The sequence below is a fragment of the Lissotriton vulgaris genome, chromosome 10, assembly GCF_964263255.1.
Source record: "Lissotriton vulgaris chromosome 10, aLisVul1.2, whole genome shotgun sequence".
Lineage (NCBI taxonomy): Eukaryota > Metazoa > Chordata > Amphibia > Caudata > Salamandridae > Lissotriton > Lissotriton vulgaris.
The window spans coordinates 1,130,561,814-1,130,576,001 of record NC_141698.1 but is presented as its reverse complement, the minus strand read 5'-3'; the positions used below and the strand labels follow the sequence as shown (position 1 = coordinate 1,130,576,001).

Genomic DNA, 14,188 nt, shown 5'->3' with positions numbered 1-14,188 from the left:
GGACGAAAGGGTTTGGTCTGACTTACTGGATGCATGTAAATGTAAAGATCAGACCACTTTTTGGAGCCTCATTGCTAGAGGCACCAGGGGAGTGACAGAATGTAAAGATAAATTTTTAGAGGAAAAGACATGGGTCGAGCACTTTACTATGCTATATTCTTGCACAAGCTCAGGTGAAAGTGGAGGATGGGACAGTTTGCAGGCCCCCTTGGTAGCGCACGATGAACCTCTTGTATTTTCTTTAACAGAAACTATCTCCGCAATTAAGGCAGTTAAATCAGGGAAAGCACCAGGCCCTGACAGAATTCCAGGTGATCTTTGGAAACATGAAAATTACATCTGGGCCCCTTACATCAATTTATTATCCAACGAAATCGCCCAAGGAGCTGCCATTCCGGAAACCTGGAAGGGGGCAGAGATTGTGGCTCTGTTCAAGAAGGGTGATAGGTCAAATCCCTCGCATTACCGGCCTATCAGCCTTATTGACGTGTTACAAAAAATCTTTGCACGACAGGTTCTTGGTCGGCTTACCTCCTGGATTGAAGAGCACTCTATTTTTACAAAATATCAGGCAGGTTTTAGATGTAAGATAAGTACCGTTGACCAGGTTTTTAGATTCTTATGTTTAGTCTGGAAATATACCATTATAAGGAGTTCCCACATATACGTGGCTTTTGTTGATTTGAAGGCAGCTTTTGATATGGTCCCTAGGGCAGCCCTTTGGAAAACATTAAACAAAATGGGTGTCCCTGGAAATATCCTTCAAATTTTAATTAGACTCCATGAGAACAATTATGCACGTGTAAGATGGGGACCGAATGGAGAAGTCACTGAGAAAATAAAAATAGCAAAGGGGGTAAGGCAAGGGTGCGTAATGGCACCCACCTTATTTTCCCTATATGTCAATGACATCCCTGATACTCTTTTGGGCTGCGAGCATGACTCTCCCAAATTGAGTGGGCAAGCCGTTCCGGCACTATTATTCGCAGACGATACAATTTTAATTTCTCAGACACCTAGGGGGCTCCAAAATCTTTTAAATACATTCAGTTTGTATTGTCATGATAAGGAATTAGAAATTAACTCCTCAAAAACCAAAATCATGACAATCAACCCCCATAAAGGTTTCAATAAGGTTTTTAAAATAAATAACGAACCTATTGAAGAAGTCCCTAATTTTAAATACCTGGGTATTATTTTAGACAGTGACATCACATGGAAAACGCAATTGGAGAATTCAAAACTGAGGCTAACCCAAAATCAGGCACCAATCCTAAGGAAACATAGGAATAGCCATTACAAAGCAGTCTCACCAGCTATTGAACTATTTAAATATAAAGTGCAATCTTCTTCACTTTATGGCGCGGACCTTTGGGCTTATGCTTTAAAGGATACCTTCCGAGTGAGGGAAAATTCCTTCATTAGGAAACTCTTAGGGATACCTGGGTCAACTCCAATGACACCCATATTATGGGACCTTAACTTTAGGCGTACTGATGATTATGCTTCTCTTCGCCCGCTACTCTATTGGGTCCGTTTATGGTCCACGGAGGAGCTGGCTGTCTATAGAGAAGCTTTACAAGAGATATTGGCAATAAAGAACATCACGTTTTTACCATGGCTAGAGTACGTCAAAAAATGGTTCGAAAAGTTAGGGTTAAGCGACTTCTGGTTTGACCCCGATTCCCTTACAAATGGTTCAAAACACATCCTGAAGCAAAGGTACTGGGACTATATTAGAGAATCGGTGCTTACAAATCCCAGAACAGGGACTCCAACTTCAAAATTTTTTGAAATTAAAATGAACATGCAATTAGAGCCCTTCATGGACGAAATCCACCCTCCATTGGCTAAAAGCCTATACCTAAAATTCCGCTATGGTATTTTGCCATTAAAAGATAGAACAACTGGCTGGAATTGTAATAAGGGGTTGACTGGGGTTGCGGGCTCTAGCATATGTGAGTTATGTGAAATGGGGGTGAAAGAAGATGAGTCCCATGTTTTATTTATATGCCCAGCATACCTTAAAGCAAGGAAAAAATGGCTCAAGCCGATTTGTAATAGGCTAGGCCTTAGACAAACCAAGGTTGGTTTAAGAATATTTAAAGGCGATACTGCACAACCGATTGTGTTTAGCCTAAGTCGTTTTTTCCTATGTGTTGCCTTGATTAGGAAAAAGAAAAATCAGAGAACTTAAATATAAAGGGGCTATTTTACCATGTTATTGACTGTCTGTTAGTATAATACTGCCTGTCTTATTGTTATGGTGTATATCACTTTTTAAACATAACAGATATTTAATTTATTATTTTAACTATGTGTATATCTAGTTAGTGTTCCTTACAGAAAGGGGACCGACCAGGAATTAGTCAACTCCGGTGTGGATGACTTTTGCGTAATTTTGCACAAATAAGATGTGGTGATAAATTTTTTTTACCCACTGCTGCTATTTACTATGTATTATAATGATGTATTGTGATTTTAATGTATTGTATCTTACAAGGTTTTTTAAACCGAATAAAGATTGAAATGAAATGAATGAAGGCACTGACTTTTCTTTTTACCACTGCCATTGCCTTCTAAATTTCGCAGATAGAATGACAAAGGCCCTACTATAGTGACAGCCTGTGGCGTGCCTTCACCTGCACAAATCTTGCTTGCAGAAAGGGCCTGATGGTGCTTGGCAAAGCTGCGCGCATACTGAAAAACTCTGAAGTGCACGATTGTCTCAACCTTATATAAACTTATTTTGACTTGTACTCATTTTGGTTGTCTATTTTCTTGTATACTATTGTGAGACCTCCTCTGATATGTCTGTAAAAAGTATGTTTTGGTCCAAATTTTTGGCCTGAGTTTTGATCTTTTGTCCTGAATGTTGACCTTGTATCTTGAACGTTTACACTGACCATCCTGAATTTGCACCCATGCCAGAGGTCACCCTAATCGAACGTCACTCATATGTACATTAAATTATGAAAATGTCACATAAGCAATCCGAAACCTTGGCAGCTATGACCTGACTGGACTCTCTCTCATAAAATCCCTGCAAAAGCGAACTATGTAAATGTGGCAACATATGCCACCAATAAAAGGGGGCGGCGCTGCTCGGCTCCCCGAGCCCCAGGGGGGTCCTCACCATCTCCAGCACCGGTTTTCTCTCGGCTGGCTCCGCCATGCTCCTGGGTCTGCTACCTGGCAGGGCTCGGCGCACGGAAGTGACGTCTTGCCTCGGCTCTGGAACGCATGGAGCCAGACGCGGGTCTGTGACGTCACATCTAGGCTCTGGACTGCGGGTAGACCGGTGTGAAGCTGTGTCACATCTCGGCTTGGAACGCAAGCAGACCGACGCGGATCTGTGACGTCAAACGTCAGGCATCGCCTCCGGAACACTCGCTGAAGGGCGCACGGCTGTGACGTCCGCGTCCCATGCCAGTCAGCTGACTGTCGGACTCCACTTCCCAGCATGCACCGGGGGCAGCGGTCAGGTGTTGCGGAAGTGCCGAAGGTCTGAGGTGCGGAGCAGGGATCCGAAGACAGCCGCGGAACCAGAGAGAGAGGAGGAGCCGAGGGCGGTGCTGGCCGAGGCGGACAGGAGCAGCAGAGCCGCGAGGGAGGAAGAGGGCCCAGACAGGTACATACGTGTGGGAAGAGGGGCCCCTGCTCCGGCGCAGGCCACCTTACGGGGGCCCTCCAGGCCCAGGACAGACGGGGGGGGGACACAGGTTCATGGCAGAGCGAGGGGCGCAGGAGCCCCCTGGCATGGCCATATGAACGCCCCCACCTCTGGACGGCCCAGGGTAACAGGGCCCCCACCCCTCCCCCTACAGTGGTACAGACATGGGGTGCAGAACAGCCCCCTCGACAGGTGCAGACGGAGGCAGAGGAGCCCCCTAGAGAGGGACCGACGGAGGGGGCACAGGACCCCTTTAGGGAGGGACTCATGGATGGGCGGAGAACTGCCCTGGACAGGAACACACCAAGAGGGCAGCAGCACCCCTGGGGATGGACCGAGGAGGGATGAGCCCACTAGACGGGTACAACTACAGAATAGGGCAGAGGAGCTCCTAGAGAGCCACAGCCGGAAGACCCCCCCCCACCCCCACCCCCCAAAGGAGCTACAACTGTAGATGGAGGGGCAGATCATCCCCTAGAGAGGTACAGCCACTTAGCTACAAACAGAGGTATTGATGAAGGGGCCTTTGGAATCCCCTAGTCAAAAAACAAGCAAAGTGCGCACTAGAGTCCCAAGGCATGCACTAAGAGAGGAACCTCAAAGACCTTCAGGGACAGGGGGAGTGGAAGACCCCTTTAGACAGATATAGACAAAGAGTGTGGATCACCCTATAAAAGTATCTGAGGGTCAGAGTAACCCTTTAGCCTGGCTCAGAACTATGGGCTTTGCCGTAACCCTGCAAGGGATACTTTCCCATCCATGGGTACCACAGGGCAGCTTGGTTCAATGCACCAGTGATGAATGTGAAAGTAAAGTTATTGTAGCCCGCAAAACCTACTCAGTGTGTAATTGATAAGGAGGTATTGCTCTTGGGTTACTAACAATCCAAAAAGGGATCAGGACCGCCATGGAAACAGCTACAACCTTATTTCATTATTCACAGTATGACAAGTTGTACTAAGAACAATGAAGACTTTTACTTTAAAAAGTATTTATTACTACAGGAACTATCTGTCAGTACATCTAAAACAACTACACAGATTATTTAAAAACAGCAATGAGACGCTTTATCAATAACGAGAATAAAATCAACATTTCTAGCATTGTTAGAATGTTAGCTAGAACATAACACCCTAATGCCTACTTCTATGTGCTTTGCTATGAGAGCACGGAAGGCAAAGCACCTTAGTCTAGAGTTCCTTAGGGAGAAATAACGTACTGCATATATTGTTGACAGCAAAGGTTGTCTTTATCAGTGGAGGTCTAAAGACAGTGTTCCTTGCAAAGGGCAAACACCCACTGTGGTAACAGTCAGTCTTACTTACTCCAGAACTTGGCTTTATCAACTTCAGTCTTCAGGCGAGATGTATCATCTGTGAACTGTACTGGAAGCAAGTGTGACAGTTTCTGGCAGAATCACAGCGGATAAACTGGGTGAAGGACCCCTGCTGACACATGGTTAAATGGCAGTCCTTATATTCAAAATCTCATCAGAAATTGGAATTTCTGACATAAGTTTAGGAATGTCTGACAAAGATTATTAGCATCAAGGTAGGCGTCCCTGACGTTTCTGTATTCATATGAAGCACAGGATGTCAATTCAGACTGTTGTTTTAGTTATGTCTCTATGTGTTTTTATCTAAAATTGACATAATGAGGAGTAGATATTTGACCAAGACGAATGTCGCATTAGATGTATCTATGTATTTAATTGAATAATTTAGAAATATCAGTTATAGAAAGATAAATTCTGGCGATATCTGTGTTAAAGTCAGACATGACATTGATTCTGCATAAATCGGGGACTACTATTGCGGTGTCCATTGTCTAAGTTGAGGAAGATGGCGACATCCTTGGACTAAGATTGAGTCTGGAACACATACAATGGAATTGAACCTTAGGGACTTTACCTCAGGTAAAGCACTTCTATTTATTGCTGAAAGTTGCAATTTACTATAATTGATCCAGTCTTTGATCTTGCAGTGTGCAGCGTTCCATTTAATGTGACTAAGGCAGACGCTTGATTTGCTCTGGTGGGCTGCACCATAGAGCTTTCTTAAGGCAGTAACATTTAGTCTAGTTGGCAAATGTGGGATACTAGGTACTTAAGACTCTGCACTTTTACTTTACATTAGTTGCACTTGTCCCACTGCACTCGCAATGACAGTTCAAGGTTTCAATCCTTAAGGATGGCACATGCTACCAGTGTAATGTAATCATGTCATAAGTTTGTATTTTTCCTGTGCTGTTGGAGATAACTGTGTGCAAATAAACCCTATGAAGGTAACTTCTCGTTAAGAGAGAGACTCAAACCTTCTATCCCTGATTTTAAGTGGCATACATTGGGTTATCCAGACTAGAATATGGTAACTCTTCTCAAAGTAGCCCTACGTGCTTGCTGGCTGGCCAAAGGCTCAAGAAAATTCCATAACTTTTAAGTTGAAAGGCTCCCTACCTAAACAAAGAACATCCATTGACTGGCTTGCATCCTGCACTAAGCTGTGCTCTTGCGAACCCCAACTAACTTGCACAGAAAGGAACCATCTGCGTCATACAGTGCCTGCTGTAGAAGAACACCCTCATTGAAACATAGTGATTTAAGAATTCAGAAACACAAAATCACTTCTCCAGAAGTGTGCCTTGGGTGTGAAACTTTAGGCCTCCAATGACTGGACATTCCCATCCCGTGAAGCTTTAAAAAAATATGAAAAGTCTGATGTTTTCAATGCCATTTCCAAATTTGAAAGTTCTGTAATTATGTTACTTGTGCTTGTTCTTGTAATGCTCGTGTCACCCACAGGGTATCTTGGCACAAATAGAGCAAAAGCTGGCTAGGAAGCCTGTATACATGGACCCTGAGATAATAATAACCACTTGTTAGCTTCTTCTTGAAGTCCTGCAGAGAAGGAGCATAACAGATGGTTAGAACATGCTTGTTCCAGGTTATGGGGGCAAGATAGGAAGAAAATGATCCCCGGATCTGGGACGATAAATAAATGATATGTGTGGCCCAAAAATAGAGGGGGGGCGACGTTGTGTGGCTGGAGCGTAAAAGTGAATTTGCATGCTGCGGTAAGAAGGGCTTAGGTTATGAGGAGCTCAATTGTGACAGACGAGTTTAAAGGTTGCACACTTGTGAATGTCAAGCCAAAGTAGGTTTCGCAGGCTGTTAGAGACTGAGACACAGTGAGGAAGATTCAGCAGTAGCCTGGCAGCTGTCTTCTGGACCACCTGTAACCTTTTGAGGAGGTGGGTCGGGTGCCTACATATACAAATAAACTAGCATGCTAGTGATGAGGACTTGGCTGGCAGTTCTGAAATCCAGGGGCAGCCACTTGAATTTTTATCAGGGAACCTTAAGGATGCCGAAACTGCAGGCCGGCTCCGCTGTCATATTGTATGCCATTGCAAGTTGGTGGTCCACAATGATGCCCAGATTTTTGGTTGTCTGTGTCGGCTGATGGAGAGGGTTGAGGTGGGTGTCCCTAACTCTGTGGGTCTCCATGCCTTTGATCAAAGGTGTAAGAAATGCCTCTTTTTGTATGGTCACCCCACAGTTCTTGTAGATGTCATTGTCATAATCCAGGCATGAGATATAAGTGCCTGACTAAAGGTCCTTTGGATGGAAGTAGGAAAAGACCAGAGAATCTTCTTCCAACATCTGAGGAGACCAAAACAGAGGCCTCTACCACGTTAATCTGCTCATCCCTCAGAAGCATCATGTGTATACAGTACTTGGACCCACTTCCAGATAACGTTCTTTTCTTAAAAAATCTGCATGTGTATTAGGTCTGAACTGCAACTCATCTCTGTCTGACAGGAGCGTACAAATACATCTACGTGGCCTGATTGGCTGCTTTTAGGCTTTGTAGTGTGAAAGCTCATGAGGGTGTTTGTTAGAAGTGATCATACAGAATATGTTGTTTTTTCCAGTTTCGACCGGTTTTAGGGGGGGGGGGCAGCAGTTAAAAACGTTTGTTTCACAATATATCGGCAGCAGACACCAGAACCTTACACAGAAGCTGCTTGAGCAATGGCTGCGCTTCATCATGCAAAAATAGATCTTTGTGGTTTTTTACACTTATTCTTTACTGTGCAATTTGTAATGTTTCTGTTTCCTACTCTTCTTAGACCCTTCCTCCTTTTCATAGTTCTTTTCAGATCTTTGTGTCTGGGAGAGCTGGTGACATTCTGCAAGGTACACTAACAGAGGTCTAGCTCTGAAGACCAGCTCATGTGCATAGCAGATTTGATTCCTCTCATACGCACTTCATACGCACCCCCCTGAGCTCCTTGGGTTCATGTTCGTTTTTAGCTTCACACTCCCCTCAGTGAGGGAGAGCTAGAGATTGTCTGCAGAATCTCATATTTACAAAAAATTTCCCCAGGGATGTTTGGTGACCGGTAAGACCCGGTCTGGGCATCCGCAGATGCATGTTGCAAACATGCCAACTGAGTTCTAATCCTGGTGTCAACGATGGGCCACATTATATGACCATGTAGAAGTCACTGTGTCTCCTTGAGTTTGTTACCTGTTCCCAACATTGGGAAGATTTGGTACCAAAGGTCAGGTCACTATTAAGCTCTGAGTCGAGATAAACCTTTTTTCTTGAGCCAGTTTTGGCCCCCAAGTCAGTGTTGTCTGGGTGTCTAACTGTATTGGTCATCCCACTCGCCAGTTTGTAAGGACTTGCCTTTGTAATCTGCATAAACCTAAGCCAAGCTTCACTGGCCTTGTTGGTAGTGTCCATTGTGTATAGATAGATATATCCTTATATCTTTATTGCTATTTAATAGTTAGGTTCAGTTAAACACTTGAATGAGGATAGTAGACCCAGCAGTCTTACATGTGAACTGTCTGCATCTGGAGTTCATGTCGGTACTGATCAAAAGTTCATGCTGTTTACCGAACCAAGGTCCAGTGTTGTGTTCATAGAAATGAGTGGAGTTGTTGCGTCTTGCATCACAGATTTTCTAGGTGAAATATAAAATGGCCATGGTGAATGTGTAGCAGACTATTATTAGGTTAGCTTCTCAATATGCAGGGTTGTGCAAATTCTGTTCTGAAACGGCTGTCTTTGTCGGCACGTCTCTACGCTGCATTGGTCCCTTCCTTCCCCCTTCTGAGATGTGTGTTCCTCATCGCCCGAGTATTACATTTGGTGCTCTTTGGAGGAGGCGGGTTGCTTCTTCTCTGGGGTGGGGTGCTCCCTTTCTATAATGTGTGGGATGGGATACTCCTCTCTGGAATGTTTGCCCCCCCCCCTACCTCCCCCCCCACACCAGCAGGGTTACACCATGTCTGGAATGGGTGAAACCCTTTAGGTGTAATCAAATGGACACTTCTTTTTTCCGAGATGGAACACACACATTTCAGCCATTGTTGTAAAAGGTTGAGCTCCTTTGTTGAAGGGAACCATACTTTACCCGATCTGCGGTCTGAAACCAGGATTAAGGTGAGTGTCGAACCCGTTCAGAATTGAACTATTTTTTTCGAGGATGGAGTGAGGTTTAGTGTTGCTCAAGTTTGACAAAGTCAGTTAAATTTCAATATTATGGCTTGTTTGGCTGAAACAATTAACCTTTAACTGACCAAGTCATCCCTGTCGTGGGACTAGTTGCTGTTGATCACAACAGACCTTTCAAATACAATGTCCTAGTAAAATGCGGAATCCTCGGATGTAGCTGAAACTAAAACCTGGTGAATCCTTCCTAGTGTTGTCTCACAGAAGCGTGATCAGAGAGTGTTTCTTGATCCTCATTGGATGTCCAGTGAGATAAAATTAGCTTCCAACAAGGTTGTTTGAGGGGGGCAAGTGACTGAGCCCAGTTCATCTATGTGAAAACCGGTCTTATCTTTTGACCGGGAGCTTGAACCTTATTCATAGCTGGTCCAACATTATCACCTCATATACGGAGATGCACCACACAAAGATGTAAGATGGTTGATGCCCCCATCATGTGGTCTTCAAGGGTTAATGTCTACCACTACTAGGGGATGTAGAAGAACGTTCTAGACGTTGCACCACCACTACACTAATGTTTAAATAGAGGCCTTCCACAGATGTGCTGCACATGTCACATTCAGACCTTCAGCTGTGAACATGGTATAAACAGATGCAAGATTGTGCCATGCCGGCAGTATCGGTGTGTCCTCGGTGTAGCAGGAGGCAATTCTTAAACAATTAGTGCTTATACCAATGGGTAACGAGACTGGGTCTCTTTTGACCGACCCCCTTAGAGAGAAGAGGACGGTGATAGTAACGTAATGTTTCACTCCATGAAGTCTCAGTGAAGGCCAGGACCTTACCTTTGGGGACTAATGATTTCTCCCCACCACTTTGGTGGTAAGTCAGCCGTAATAAGGCTCCGCAGTTGCGATCCTACCGAACGGTTCATCCCTACTGGTGCCCACATTAACCATCCTTGTTCTGTGCGAGCTTTGGCCGGTATTCATATGCCAGAAGCTTGTTAAGCTGGTGCCTTTCCCAGGCGGGCAGGCTGCCCTATGAACTGTGTGCCTTGTGACTGTTGGGTACTGCCAGGGCCAGCCGCACTCTGCTGCTGAGCCTTGCGCCTGAAGTACCTGCTCCAGCCTGCACCCTCTGCTCTGTGTGAAATATGTGCTCTCTTCTCTGTATGTATACTTTGCTACAGCCAAGAAGTGGGGAGCAACATCTTCTTCATTGTTTGGATGAACTTGCTGCACCCTTTTTTATTGGCCAGGATTTCCCCTGGTGAGTTTGTTGCTGCTGTGTGTCTTGCTGTTTCCTCTTGGCACACATTATGGAATTTCCATACTGTTCTCATGTTCTTCATCCTGTATTTGTTTGCTATGCTAATTTTGCTTGCTTTATTAGTTCTCGTGTTCCACCTTCTCTTTCTCGGATCGAAGTGTTGATGTGTAGGTTTTTATTGGGTTTTATTCCTCCTTCTGATCACGTTTATTCTGTATTTACCAAGTGTTCACATGCTGCAGTGTCATAGTTTCAATTATTACACATCATTGCAATTTTTGTTTTTGCTCATGGATGCTCTGTACAGCTTTTCTTGCTTTGCATTTTAGATTTTCAGAGTCCCTCTACGTTTCCTGTGGTTTCTTCCCTCTAAAAACCTCTCCTCTGCTTATTCCACACTTTGTTTCATCTTTTGTTGGGTCTTTCCCTCTTTGAGTTTCTCTTCTGTATGTATTCATAGATCATTGGTGTGCTTGCCTTGTGCAGTGTCTTACTATGGGCTAGCATCCAACTAGAGTTATGCAATCTTTCATAACGTTTGAGAAAAAAAAACCTACGTCCCTATACCAATTATCAGTTTGGTTGCTATTATTTATTCAGTTTTTAGGAAGGGAGTTTGTAAACTATCGTGTTTTCACAGCTAATAACACAATTATTGTAAAGTTTCCTCCAACAGGCAGGTGGGCACTTGTCCCTCGTCTTTCTAGCTCATTCAGCACCACCAACCCCGTTAGACTCGGATCTGACCACACCCTCCTTTCCTATACTGTGCAAAATCCTATCACAGTGAAGGTGACCGAAAAAGGCCTAGAAACAGGGAAGATGTGAATGTCGCATGGTAGTAGTGTGGCTCAATGATTAGAGCGGCAGACCCTGATGTAGAGGTCTGGCCCGGGACCAGGGTTAAATTCCCCGCCTCGGCGGGTCTTGGGCTCAAAATTCCACGGACCTGATAATTCTCGCCTCGGTGCCTATTCCAATCATGGAGTCCCACTCTGCAACTCTGGGCAATAACTTAGCTTAATCTCCACAACCGCTCCCACAACGCTAAGGATGCCTGGCCTCCACCTTGGGGGTGCCCCAGGAGTGGACGCCTCACAGGGAAAGCCAGGATGGGTTCCACAGCGGTATTCGTACAAGCGCCTTGAGACCCTTGCGGGTGAGTAGTGCACTATACAAGTATCAATTTACAATTTTATTTTACAATTTTCTGTTCAAAGGAAACTGTGTACACAGACAGGAAAATGTCTCACAGTTGTGGTGTGTCTGTGCGACTTCAAGGCATACCTGCCACCACCTTTGGTTAACCACCAAATGTGGGTGGGGAAGAATTTGATGTTATGACGAGAAACCTCAGCATTTTGTCTTCCCACCATTATTCAGGATGTGCTCTCTACTCCCTGCTCTCTCCACCCACTAAGTTTCGTATCTGCCTAATACAATTCCTCTCTCCATTGTATTTCTACCCAGTTCACTGTTTCTGATCAGTTTTTTTTTATTTTCTAACTGAATAGCTTATCACAACGCCTGCTAACCATCCCCTTTTACCTATTGTACTTGAAGGGACAAATATGAGGCCTAAACCCGTGCTTTAAGGGGACCTATAGACTGCTTGTCTGATTACCCCCAGATCTAATTTATTCTGAGCTACTCTTACCTGTGTTTCATATACTGTGTCATATTTATTTGAGCCATAGTTTTGCCTCAGCTTTTTACTTTTAGTGCACTGACTGGCCTAATCGTGCTTTTTCCATGTTTAAAACAAAAAAAACAACAATCTGGTTTCACCCAAGACTATGGATGTGGCTAGGAAATAACACTACATCTGACACGAGTGCTCATAAAGCATGGCACACTTCTGTAAATCATGGAATACCCCATTACCATTCATTCACTTCAGAATTTGTGCATAGGAGGCCTAATTTCTACCCCTACGATTGGCTCAATACTGTTTTCTGCAGCTTGTGTAAAGTAATTGACTAGTCATGTGATGTCTCCAAATTCACTTTCAGGGTTTTTAATGTGTGCCAGAAACAGTTAACTCTGTATAAAAGTAAATATGTCCGAATTACGTAATCGCAGATATTTAATGCTACTTTATTCACATTTGGCGCACACTCTTTCTGAAGCTCAAGTAAAGTATCCTTACCAAGACTTATTGGCTAATTGTGTGATGACTCCAAATTCTCTTTGGCCCCCAATATCTGATAAGACAAGCACCAACACGAGGACTGCCGATAGGCCTGTCAATCATGGCTGATAATTCAGGAAATATTTGTCAGGTGCAACAGTTTGGAAAACCATTCCACTGCCTTCATCATCTAATATCAGCGATGTACCTAGCGGTGGTTTCCAGATTGTCCTGTAGCGAGCGGAGAGGGTGAACACTCCTCTATAATGTCCTCGCTGACTGTAATCCTGACAGCGCACTAACTCCAGCTTCAGGTGATCTTCTTAGGTGACAAGGATCCAGTGCCAATTGGATCCAGAAGCATTCTTTTTAACTGTTCCCCCCCCCCCGAATCGTTTATCTATAAAATACTGTTTATTTTCATAAAACAAGAAAATTGTACAGTGCTTCGCGCCTCTCCGTTGTGGAATATTTGGCGGTATTTTGAGTCCCATCTTTTCTTCCCTTTCAATTATGATGCCACCTGCATAGTGTTTAGGGGGACTTTTAGGCAACAAGTTGGCTTCTTTAACTACTATTGATATGTCTAAAAGCATTTCAACAAGGTGGTATACTCTTTGGCTGTAGAGTTTGGCACCAACAAAGAAAACCCTACCACTGCCCTGTGCTGGATGGCTTCCCACAGGACAGGACGACCTTTGCTACCAACTAGTGTACTGGCGATATTGTCCCTGGCAGTTTTTAGGTCTCGGCTGACAAAAGCAGCACATGCGCTGCTCTCATCATACGAGGACTTCTTGGAATCAATACAGATTCCGAAGCTCTCGGAGGTGGAGTTGAAGCCCTCCCCATCTTCCTCATTCGCTGGTGTTATCTTCCTTGCAAAACGCTGGCTTCTGATTGTAAAGGAGGCTTCTTAGTCCCTCCTTTTTGCTGCCTTGTCTCCTTTTGGCCCCGCCCACCGGGATTGGATAGTTTACTGGCGGCATGTTACTATCTCCTTTGACTTTTTTTGTCATTCCGGCTGGAGCGAGTTTTAACTTTGAAACTGAGCGCGGCGCCGATTACATTGCAATGGCTTGTTTTAATTCGGGAGGGCACCCCAGACTCGAGGCACGCAGATTTTGCTGCTGTGCATACTCGCTCAGCAATGACGACTGGTACTGCAAATGACAGCGAGTCACAGGGATCTCTTTGTATATATTTTATTGGTATTTGCATAGCGCTTAACCCCCCCTATGCGATGCCCAAGGGCTTAGAGTTGTGATGCTTTTCATAGCTATTTGATGAAACTGTATCAGTTTCAAAATTCGTCTCTGCATCAAGGGTAAAGTCAACACATGGGGGGATATGTGCCTACCAATGCCAGGGAGGCATGGGCTGACTAAAGTTCGCTTGGAGGAAGGCAGACACTGAGCACTCTCTGTGCTGGGCACAGCATGGGTTCTATAGGACCAGGGGGTGGGGTTGGGGAGGGGGAGTCCTTGCCGATAAATTTCAAACACCAATCACCTAGAAGCAGAACTCCATCAAACAGTAAACTGAAAAACTGAGGACTGGACTACAGCCCAGAGGTATTACCAATTTCTGAGGTTCATTCAAGCATTCCACTGATCGCCTTCTTTCTCCACGCAGGCCATGTGTATT

The 14,188-nt window shown here is 44.6% G+C and overlaps 2 protein-coding genes across 3 annotated transcripts in view; one reads left to right on the top strand and one right to left on the bottom strand.

Annotated features, from left to right (window-relative positions):
• The window catches only part of LOC147689448 (DNA-directed RNA polymerases I and III subunit RPAC2-like), a 46,141-nt gene extending 42,851 nt beyond the window's left edge, over positions 1–3,290 (bottom strand). The window contains exon 1 of the mRNA XM_086942220.1: positions 3,137–3,290. Within this exon, the coding sequence (XP_086798346.1) occupies positions 3,137–3,175 (39 nt within the window). The 5' untranslated portion in view covers positions 3,176–3,290. The remainder of the gene's footprint in view (positions 1–3,136) is intronic.
• A 164-nt stretch (positions 3,291–3,454) lies between these two features.
• VAMP7 (vesicle associated membrane protein 7) overlaps positions 3,455–14,188 on the top strand; it is a 100,761-nt gene continuing 90,027 nt past the window's right edge. For both annotated transcript variants that reach the window (XM_086942218.1, XM_086942219.1), the window contains exon 1: positions 3,455–3,631. The gene's annotated coding sequence lies outside the window, so the exon portion shown is untranslated. The remainder of the gene's footprint in view (positions 3,632–14,188) is intronic.